This window comes from Bactrocera oleae, chromosome 3 (assembly GCF_042242935.1).
Source record: "Bactrocera oleae isolate idBacOlea1 chromosome 3, idBacOlea1, whole genome shotgun sequence".
NCBI classification, from domain to species: domain Eukaryota; kingdom Metazoa; phylum Arthropoda; class Insecta; order Diptera; family Tephritidae; genus Bactrocera; species Bactrocera oleae.
The window spans coordinates 40,347,682-40,358,513 of NC_091537.1; the positions used below are offsets into that span (position 1 = coordinate 40,347,682).

Below are 10,832 nucleotides of genomic sequence, written 5' to 3' on the forward strand. Positions count from 1 at the left end.
TACAAATATTTGCGAACTGAAAAAATATTGAATTTTTCATTTGGCATTTTACTGAAAATAATTTTTTTTTTGAATTTTAAAAACATGCTGCTGTTTAGATATATATTTTTTATATTTATTTATGAATTGTTTTAATGTTAACAAAATTAAAAAAAAAAACTATTTTATCTTATAACGCACTGGACAGTTTGCTAAATTCTATTAAAATCGGTTCAGCAGTGTAAGAGTTAAATCGGGAAAAAAGTGACCCGTAATTTTTATTATTCGGGGGATCCTAATAAAAAATTTATCCAGGATGTTTTTAAGCTCATTAACTTTCACATTCAGTTATTGACAACCTCTATTACGGTTTTCAACTCCACTCAGTTGAATTGAAGTTGAAGCAACTTATAATTTTAGTAAATATTTGGCATCTTGAAAGTTTTTTTTAACCTCAAACAATAATCTGCTAGCATTCCTCCGCTCCATTTTCCTTGATAGGGCATCTCTATTAAGGAAATGTCCTGATGAAACCTCTCGCCTTATTCGTCACTCACAGCACCCAAATTTACCAGAAAAAAATCCAGATGAGATCCAGCATATATATGTAATTTTAGGGACATATTGCACCCCACAGCTTTATATGACATCATAAATTCATTTATTAAGTCTATAACTTTCTGATAAATTTCCTAAACAATTTTGAACAACCTTCACAAAACATTTCCAGGCGAGTTTTTTCTGATCATTGAGTTATTCTTCAAAGATCTTATCTTTTATCAATTGCCGTATTTGTGGACCTACATACTTGTATATTCACACTTTAATTTATACCTAGCTGAGTTTCGGGAATTTCTTTTTCTCAAATATTATATATAAACCCACTGCCATCTGTAGGCATAGCTTTTACAAAATTTTATAGGCTTTAGCACAAGCAGTTCGGCACTATGTAGGTTGGGTCTAATGGCCCACGGTTAGATGCGATACATGCAATGGTTGGAGCCATCTTAAGAGAAGTGGTCACACGTTATGAGGCCCCATGCTACCGACGCACCACTGCGACTATGGCCACTACGGCTATACAAAATGCACCCAGTTCGTGCAACGCGCCGCCACTTCAGCCGAGAGGCCAACAAGGGAGCTCTACGGTCCCACGGAGCTCAACTAAGCAGTATGATCGAAAAGATAGTTAATTTTATGAGCCGGGAAGGCATATCGATAGCTGCGGTCCAAAAAACCAAACTAAACAGCTACTCAGATCTTGTAAGATGTGCAGGTATCAACGGTTTACATAAAGATCGCGAGCGAGACACTGATGACAGCCCAGCCTTCATACTTCACAACATAGAGCAATATAGTCTTATCGACGGCGACATCGAATGCAGGGATAATATCCTTTAATGTCAAAGATTAACTATCCGGTCAGGCGATGTCGAGAACAAAATATTATATTTAATATATACATCCCCAGTTACATATTTCTTAACAGGATATCACTCGAATATAGGTGCGCGAATTCGTGGTGAAACCCGTTTGCTACTATGCGACTTTATCGCGCATCATGATCTTTGATATTCCTGCCAGTCAAACTATTGTAGAGGGATGGAACTGGCGGAAAAGATAGACGACTCGACATTTTGCGCAATGAATTAGGAAACCACCACCATTATTATGGGCACCTGTAATAGCTCGCCTGATATTAACCTCGCTGGTGGCGACCTATGCTAACTCTCGTATCAGACAATCTGTTCATAATTATCTCGATAGCGAAACCTCTCGACTTTATTTCTGTGAACTACAGTACCTTTTCCACTTCAACAAAACTGACTTGGTTAGCTTCATAGAATTTACCGAGAACATCTTCATCGCAATACCCATTCCTACGGGATTCCAATAATCCCAGTAATCAGCCCCAACACTTTTCGCCACACAGATCCCAGTGATTACTGCATAAGTTTGGAGATTCGGCAACTGGTAAACCAGCATAATCGAACGAAATGGGTAGAACATCTGTAGTCTAGTAAACTCTCCGACGGGAGTAAGTTACCTCACCGAGGTTCTAAACTTGTTACTGACCACCATTCCCATACCCGATGTGTGGAAAATCGGCAAGGAAAAGATATGTTGTTTGCAACATAGAAGGCAATCGGCCGACCGGTTATATACACCGCTGCCAGAAAACCATTTATATGAACTATAACAGGATGTCTCCGATCGAACATATTCACAGCGAGACCCGCATGCTCTCAGTTAATGAGTATAACATACTTCTCTTCAAGTAGTTTCTGTTCGCAAAAACCATCTCTGCAGTCACCTGCTTGAAGCGGAGCCGCCTCCTTGGAACATCAGAAGAACATCCCTCCAACAGGCAAAATTACAATTGCTTTAGCACCGCGATCTGAGTTCCTCAGGATTAAAAAATTTATACATAGATCCGCCTCATACTTATAGTTTTCGAGGTATCTGTATATGCAAGTTCATAAATTGTAAAAGTAATGCACACTACTTCACTATGTTTAATACCCTTTGCACACTTTTCGATTAATATATGTTTAAATACACTGTACACATTGAAATAAATCCAAAATATAGATTTATACTTATAGTTTTCGAGGTATTTGTATATGCAAGTTCATAAATTGTAAAAGTAATGCACACTACTTCACTATGTTTAATACCCTTTGCACACTTTTCGATTAATATATGTTTAAATACACTGTACACATTGAAATAAATCCAATATATAGATTTATTGTGCCTTCTTTAAGAAAATAAATATGCTTTATATATTACTTGAAACACGCACAGTTTCAAGACAGTGAGGGTTAGAAATTCGACGCGAGAAAACATGTGCCAAATGTGTTAAACATAGTGAAATAGCGTACATTACTTTTACATTCTTTGAAATTTAAATACAAATCTTGAAGACTATAAATCTAAGGCGGGTATATGTATGTGTCTACATTTTTTAATCCTCAATTCTCATATCAATTCCCTTAAAATATTTCATCTTACGCCCAAATATTGTCCAAATCAGACAATAACTTTTCAAGGACCCAGATTCCAAAGATATTTTATCTTATGTGGACTCCAATGCATATGGCTGATCTTTTACCGTACATACCTTCTGCTCAAATATAAACGAGACTGGCTCAAACAACAAAAACGATTAATTATTCTTCAATATTTATTTTATCCCCTTCAAAATAGTCACCATTAGACGCGATACACATATGCCACCTTTTTTTCCAATCTTCCTAACACTTCTGGTAGGCCGCTTTAGGTATGGCTTTCAGTTCCTTCTTCGAATTCTCTTTTATGACTTCAATCGACTGAAAATGCTTTCCACGAAGCGGCAATTTGAGTTTAGGGAAAAGAAAAAAGTCACACGGTGCTAAGTCGGGTGAATACGGTGCTTGCGGAACAATATTAACGTTGTTTTTGGTCAAATAATCGCGTACAAGACGAGACGTATGAGCTGGATTTTGGAACAAGTCGAGCAGACACACGTCCCATGCCCAAAACATCGTGAATAATGCTATGAGCCGATCCATTTGATATGTTGAGCTCACTAGCTATCTCTCTTTCAGTCACACGACGATTTTCCAACACAATTTTCTTTACTTTTTCGACGTTTTCTTCGTTTATTGACGTTGCTGGACGACGATCATGGGGCAAGTTCTCCAGCGATGTACGGCCGTCCTTGAACGACTTATACCAATCAAAAATACGTGCACGTGATAGGCAAGACTCCCCATATGCCTTCTGCAACATTTTCATTGCGTCCATCGCACTTATTCCATTGGAATAACAAAATTTCAAACAAACACTTTTTGCTCAACATTAATTTCCATAGTAAAATTCGAAAAACACACTCGAGGTTGACTTGTTTATAGTGCCTTAAAAAAAAAACTATGTGACAGATCGCGCTCAAATTTGACATGTAAACATATAACAGTCCTGCCAACCTAAGCAAAAAAAAGTATGGAAATATGTCATGTCCTTGTCGAGTTATGGATAAAGTCTCGTTTTGCGTTGAGCAGAAGGTATATTTTTAAGAACTTAGTTTTCTTCAAACAATAATTTAATTGTCGAAACCTAAAAAAAATTGTACATTTTGTATAAATTGACATTTTAACAGAAAAATTAATACTTTGTATGTACACCTTTGCCCTCTATCATTGTTTTCAGCTTTTTATTTATAGAATGTACCAAAGTTTGTGTAAGTTCAACAGGTATATTTGCCGATATTTTCTGAAGAGCAGCCAAGCAAAAGCCCACAGGTATTCAACGGGATTGAGGTATGAACTCTGTGGAGGATGCAGCGGCTCTTATTTTGTTGTACAACAACCATTCCTTAACCGCTAAAGCAGAATCCTCCATGGAGGGCGGAAGGACCTCTTGATGTTCCTGGGAGGCGGTCCGGTTCCATTTGCTTTTCCCCATGAGCTGCCGGCAAGCGACTTGAGGATTGTAATGTCATTGACTGTATTGTTCAGATCCAGTCTATACTCCTTCGTTCAGTAAGTAAATATGGTCGCTGTGGATTTTGCGGTGGAAAGTGTTAAGCTCATTGCAAAGAAAATTCGTGAAAAGTCGGAGAGATAGCCGTTTACTTTTGAGCACATACCGTCGATTCCATTGCTCGACGTCAACATCGTGATGGGAATTAACTCTGGTGGTTGGGGGAGTTTCGATATGTAGAAACTAAACGGTAACGGGGAGAGGTCACCACCATGTGGAACCCCCTCTTTAATTATTCTTAGTTTAGATTTTTTTACCTCGAAACAGTACGGATGTTGTGTCAAAATATTTTGGTTTAGGCCATGAACTATCTGGGCGTTTATGACGCTAAGTGCTGTCTCTAACCTAATGGTCTGCTAGGTGGTAAATGAATGTCGAGGGTAGCAAGGCCTTAGGTGTCTTCACTACTGAGGAAAAGAGAGTTATCGGACTATAAGATCCCTTTATTGGCAAGTTTCCCAGGTTTCAGTAGTGGGACCACTCTTCCGACTTTCCTCACAACGGGTATTTGAAGAGTGGTCAGCGACAGGTTGAGGACCTTGATTAGGAAATTTACTCCCGTCGAACCTAAATGCTTATTATCAGCAGGTTAATTCCATCAGAACCAATGGATTTGGATGATATTGCTTTGTTGACGACAGACCAAACCCTCCTCATTGGTGAAAGTAATTGGCGCGCAGTCTCTTCACATTTTGCGTAGCCGTCGAGTAACACATGCTGTTGTTGTAGCGGCTGAATTTTGCCGAGTTGACAATCCTTGGCCGGAAAAAATCCGGGTCCGGCCATCGAATTGTATTTCAACCCGGTCGTCATGCCCCTTCGGAATTGACAAAGCCTTGACCGTAGTCCAAAGTTAACCCACACAGGTGTAGAGCTTTCAAGAATTCAAATTCTCTACCCAATTTGACTCCGTTTATGCTGGTTTACTATGTGCAGAATCTCCAAATTGAGATCCCTTATTCGGAGATCGCAAGCATCGGTATGGCGTAAGGTGTCGCGCACGTTAGCTAAACCAGCTGCTTCGGATCGGAAATTAGGGCGGAGTTCCGCGATTCTTTCAGCCGGGATGAAGCGAGCGGAAGGAGCAGCATTCACTTGCGGAATTTGCGCTCGCCAACGATGATGTCCGTAGGAATGGGTAGTGCGGTGAAGATGCTCTCGCTAAATTCTGTGAAGGCGACACAGTTAGCTTTATTAAACTTAACGAGGATACGGTACTCTACAGAAATAAAGTCTGAAGATTTTTCGATTGAGATAATTATGGGCAGATGGTCTGATCTGAGGGTTAGCACAGATCGCAAGATTATGGTATTTAACAGACCACCGCTAACGATGAGAATATCAGGCGAGCTACTACAGATGACCATATTTCTGGTGGGGCTTCGTCACTCATATATTGGTATGGCAACTCTGGTTTTTTGACATTAACAACCCTTTTGTTACTGTCAAAATTAATAAAATTGAAGAATGATTTAAATATTGAAATATAGCTATTTTTGCATCATATAATATAAAAAAAAATGTCTAATTAGTGAAGTGTTAGTGGATATATAAGTGACAAATATAAGTGTATAATTTATTTTAAAACGCAAAAATACGTATTGTAATATTAGGTAAAGTAAAAAGTTCGTTCGGTTTTTTATTGATTTGTCCGATTTAAGTCATACTTCATTATACCCCTCTTGTCTTGGTCTTGGCCACCATCTGGGCCGCTTCCCCGAGCTTTGACCACGACTGTTTGCGCTCGATGTTGTCATAAGTGACCCATTTTTCATCGCCAGTCACAATCCGCTTCAGAAACGGGGCGATTTTGTCGCGATTTGCAGAGGGAAATTCGGTCCATCATGTTTTTTGCGTTAGTTCGTGTGACACTCAAACATCAAGCTCCTTTTTGATTCCAAGGTATCAAACGGTTTTCTGGCTTATCTTTAGTTCCTCAGCAATAAAACAAGTGACGGTCTGTTTCCACTATTTTCATGATTTTATCGCAATTTTCGACGACAGGCCTCCCGACGCGTGGTGCATCTTTGTCATCGAAATTACCGGAACGGAACCTAGCAAATCACTTTTGTGCTAGACGTTCGTTTACAGTATCGGGCCTATAAACTAAATTAATTTTTTCAGCCGCTTTGACTACTTTTTCGCCTTGATCGAAGAAAAATTGTAAAATATAGCGAGTTTTCTCTTTGCTGGTGTCCATCTTTGATGAGCGCTCACAACGAACTGAGTAAATCAATCGAAAAACTGTCAGACAAACTTTTAACGCGAATAAACACGTTTTCAGCGCCGTATAGTATGACATGATGCGAGACGTAACACTAGTACTATGGACAATAACGCCATCTCTTAGATAAAAACCGAACGAACTTTTTACTGAAATTTTTAACTTTAAACGTAAATAACTCGAAAACTATAAGTTTCCTCCGGCTATATCTATATATATTCTTGATTTGGTGGATCTTCTCTGTCCGCCCATCCCCATTTTTTCCCAAAAAGGCTGGGACGGTATACTAAACCCGACCCAAAATTAATGATAAAATGGAAAAGATGTAACTGTAAATAAACGAAACAAATAGTTAAAACAAAGAAGGTAACTATTTGACATTTACAACCCTTCTGTTATTCTCAAAATAATAGAACTCAAGAATGATTTAAATATTGAAATAAAACTATTTTTGCATTATGTAATGTAAAATAAATGTTTACAAATGAATAAGTGAGTAGTAAGTGGATATAAAAGTGGCAAATAGAAGTGTATAATTCATTTTAAATCGACAAAATACGTACTCTAAAATATTGAATTTTTCAACTTTAAACGTTAATATCTCGAAAACTTTAAGTTTCCCGCGGCTATATTCTATTATATTTGCCCATACCTATTTTATCCCCGAAATCGTGGAGCAGTATTCGAAAACCGACCCAATAAAATTGGAATGGTCGATTCAACACCGGGGCGTCTGGAGTTCTTTCGCGTCGTACTACTTTCTGCATTGGCGGCCTTCGGTCGCGCTTCAAAAAATAACCCTTGTCGACCAAACGGCGGGGCGTTAAGATGTCTTTCACGTCGAACTGCTTTGTGCATATGCGGCCATAGGCCGCGTTTCAAAAAAAAAAATTTCCTGGCCGATCGAAAACAAAGGTGTTTAGAGTTCTTTCGCGTCGAACTACTTTCTGCATTGCGCTACAAAAATTACCCATGTCGATACAACGGGATTGGATTGGCTTTAGACTAGCCCAGATATTTTTGCGGGCTGAGTTGATATCTAAATACCGAATTCCAAAACTTCAACCCAAAGCTGGGTTCAAACCAGTAATGTGGGTCCAAGTACCATAATCAATGTATCGTATATAAATAAATTTAAAAAAATTCATGAAACTATGTTAGGTAAAATTGTAACTTCAGAACCACATATTTAAAAATTTAATCACATCTTAAAACAACACTTCCTATTTTAATGCAGAAAATTTCTTTACAAAGTTATAGTAAGAGTTGCAAAACAAAAGTAGGTTATTTTTTGGTTAGATAACCATTGAGGTTATGAGTAACACTTTGCATTGTTCGAAGTTAAGTTAAATGTATATAAGACTTTGCGAAATTCTAAATTTAAACAATTTTCGATTTTGATTTTTATATCAAAAGTTTATAAAAATATATGTCATATACAAATACAGCAGACTTACCCTACTATTAATACTTCGCAAAAATTGTGCCATTGCTTGTTTTTTTTTATTTGCTATCGTTTAAAAAATGTACTACTTTAAAAAGTAATATAAGACAAGAGTTTAAATAGATTCTTTACGCAAGCAACCAAATCCACAGTATCTATACCGACGAACTCAAGTGAACAATTTGAAATATATCAACATCAGACCTATATTAACATATGAACCAATGTAAAAATTCACAAGGAAACTCGATATCTGACCGATAAAATATACTATTCTAACTACAGTTTTCCGCACTATATTAGGCGGTGTTCAAATCGATTTATTATCAATATAGTATATCAAAATATATGTTTACAAGAACTGAATTGATTTACCGTAAACTGAAGAAGATTAAGAAATGCCTATGCCGAATATAGATGAGATTCGAAGTGTCCTCTTTATGTTATGTAAATTGCAAATTATTGAAGGGAAAATCAAAATAAATCCCTCAATTGAGAACGCACAGATCAAATCAGCTGTTATATCTAGTTATATAGAGATGTACATAAAACCTGAATGAAGATAAACATGTTGATAAAAAAATTTAATTTTCTATAACGCAGTCAAAGAGCATGATTACCAATAAAATAATAATAATTAATAAAAAGTTAAAAGTAACAATAGTTAGGAAATCTATTTGTTTTTTTTTCTTAATTTATTAGAGTTGCTAATAATATATAAAAACCAACAATAGTAGCTAGCTTTAGAACACTCATTAGTGCCTTATAATTGTTATTTTTATAGTCGGAAATATATAATATTTCAAGATCACTGCAGGAGCTTGTCTTTGGTTCTTGCATATGCTCATTTTGTCTCTGCCTGAGTAGGTAGATAGCTAGAGTGTATGTCTGATGACCCCCCTAGGGAGGCACATTGTGGAACACGGTGCTCCTGATAAAGTTCACCTTTACAAATAATTTTATTTGCGCAACCTCCAAAACATCGTCAAAAAACCTTCGGTATTCGCATAGAAGATGTTTTATAGTATATTTTTCTTCGACTTCCTGAGCCAATAGCCATTGTATAGTGTTGGCACGGCTGCCAATTAGACAGTAACCTGTTAGCGCTCCTAATAGATAATAATTCTTACATAATTTATTGAGAATTTTAATAGTCGGCATGTGCGGCCCATATTCCATTTATGCTCCTATTGCCTGCTTGTTGAGCAAGTTAGTGACTGGTTCTATATAACTCAGCTATATATTTAACATGTTTGTCGATAAAAGAACTATAAGTATCTGAAGGCATATAAATTCCTTCTTTTTCTGAATCAGTTTATCTGCTTCACTGATACCGGGGATGTTATATGTCCTAACACCCATTACAGGTTTATAGTGAAATAAGATATTAGATCCTTGGCCTCTATCACTATCTTTGTTGAAACCCTAAGAGTGATTTCAAAGCCGCTTGGCTATCTGAATATATAGATATATTTCTTGTCGTAAGAACACTCTTTGTCAGAAGAAGAAGGCTTTCTCCGTGTGGTATCGAATTTAAGTTTAATATATCATTAAATATTGGGAAGAAACGTGGAATTACTAAGTATCTTAGAATGCTCGTTACTACAGACGACTAATTAGGAGGACTGCCTCAGTCTAAGAGCTGACTTTGCTACCAGTTGCTTTTAGAATAGAAAATGGAACATTTAACGATTTTTGGGTTAGAATGGAAATTCATAGAAATACGGTTTTTTAACTTTGCATTTGCACTTGCCTGTTCGGTTTCTTAAGAGTCCTGAAATTGTAGGCCCCTTTCTTCAATTATATAAATATTTAATGTTGCGATGATCCGAAAAGTAGGGTTCTTCAAGAACTCTCCACTAGGTCATATTATTTAACAGTGTGACCTAATACTTCCTGTCGGTTTCTTGTGAAAAATGTTGACATACTACCTCTGTTGCATAACCAAAACTTACGCTTACCGCTGCTAACGGCTCAAGCTTAAAATTAGGTAGAACGTTTTCGCGCAATTAATATCCGAAGAAATAGGCCACACGACGCTTCTCCGTATACCTCGTCTTCGCTGGGTCCCCGACTTTAATAATAAGTAATTTTTTCGTAGAGGCAATCTCCTCTTAACATCTCCTTCCCCTCTTTGCTTAGTATTCTTACTTTTGTCTATAGGCTTAGCTCCGACTACAGGGTTAGTGCCAGCCCTTGCGCCTCTTATAATCCTTATATTCGAAACCGCTTGCCATATGAATCTTAATGACTAAATTCCTTCTAATCTCGCACTCAAACTCAAGGTGGTAATTTTCTATTAAAGAATAATTAAAAATTTTCTATGTATCTCTATTTATTGAATATATTTGTTTATAGACCAACAATAACAAATACACATATTAAATATATTTTAAAGTAGACAAGCGTTTAAAACTTTTTAAATATGCTTTAACTTAATTAATAAACACGTTAGAAGCATTAAATTTCACATCCTATAAGGTACGGAAGGGCTTCAAAATTGGACAATAGGCGTCGCAGCGCCCACATTTAGATGAAATCCTAAATATCAGGAACTAATCTACCAATTTCAACCAAACCGATCCGCTGGTTGACGTTTCCCACATCAATTTAGCATTTATACAGGGCAACCCCTAAACTCAGCAGTGGGATTTCCTACAC

The 10,832-nt window shown here is 37.0% G+C and overlaps 1 protein-coding gene across 1 annotated transcript in view; it reads right to left on the bottom strand.

The window, feature by feature from the left end:
- mAcon1 (Mitochondrial aconitase 1) overlaps positions 1 to 8,387 on the bottom strand; it is a 56,351-nt gene extending 47,964 nt beyond the window's left edge. Inside the window, exon 1 of the mRNA XM_014236741.3 lies at positions 8,185 to 8,387. Coding sequence (XP_014092216.1) covers positions 8,185 to 8,217 — 33 coding nt within the window. The 5' untranslated portion in view covers positions 8,218 to 8,387. The remainder of the gene's footprint in view (positions 1 to 8,184) is intronic.
- Between the last annotated feature and the right edge of the window lie 2,445 nt (positions 8,388 to 10,832).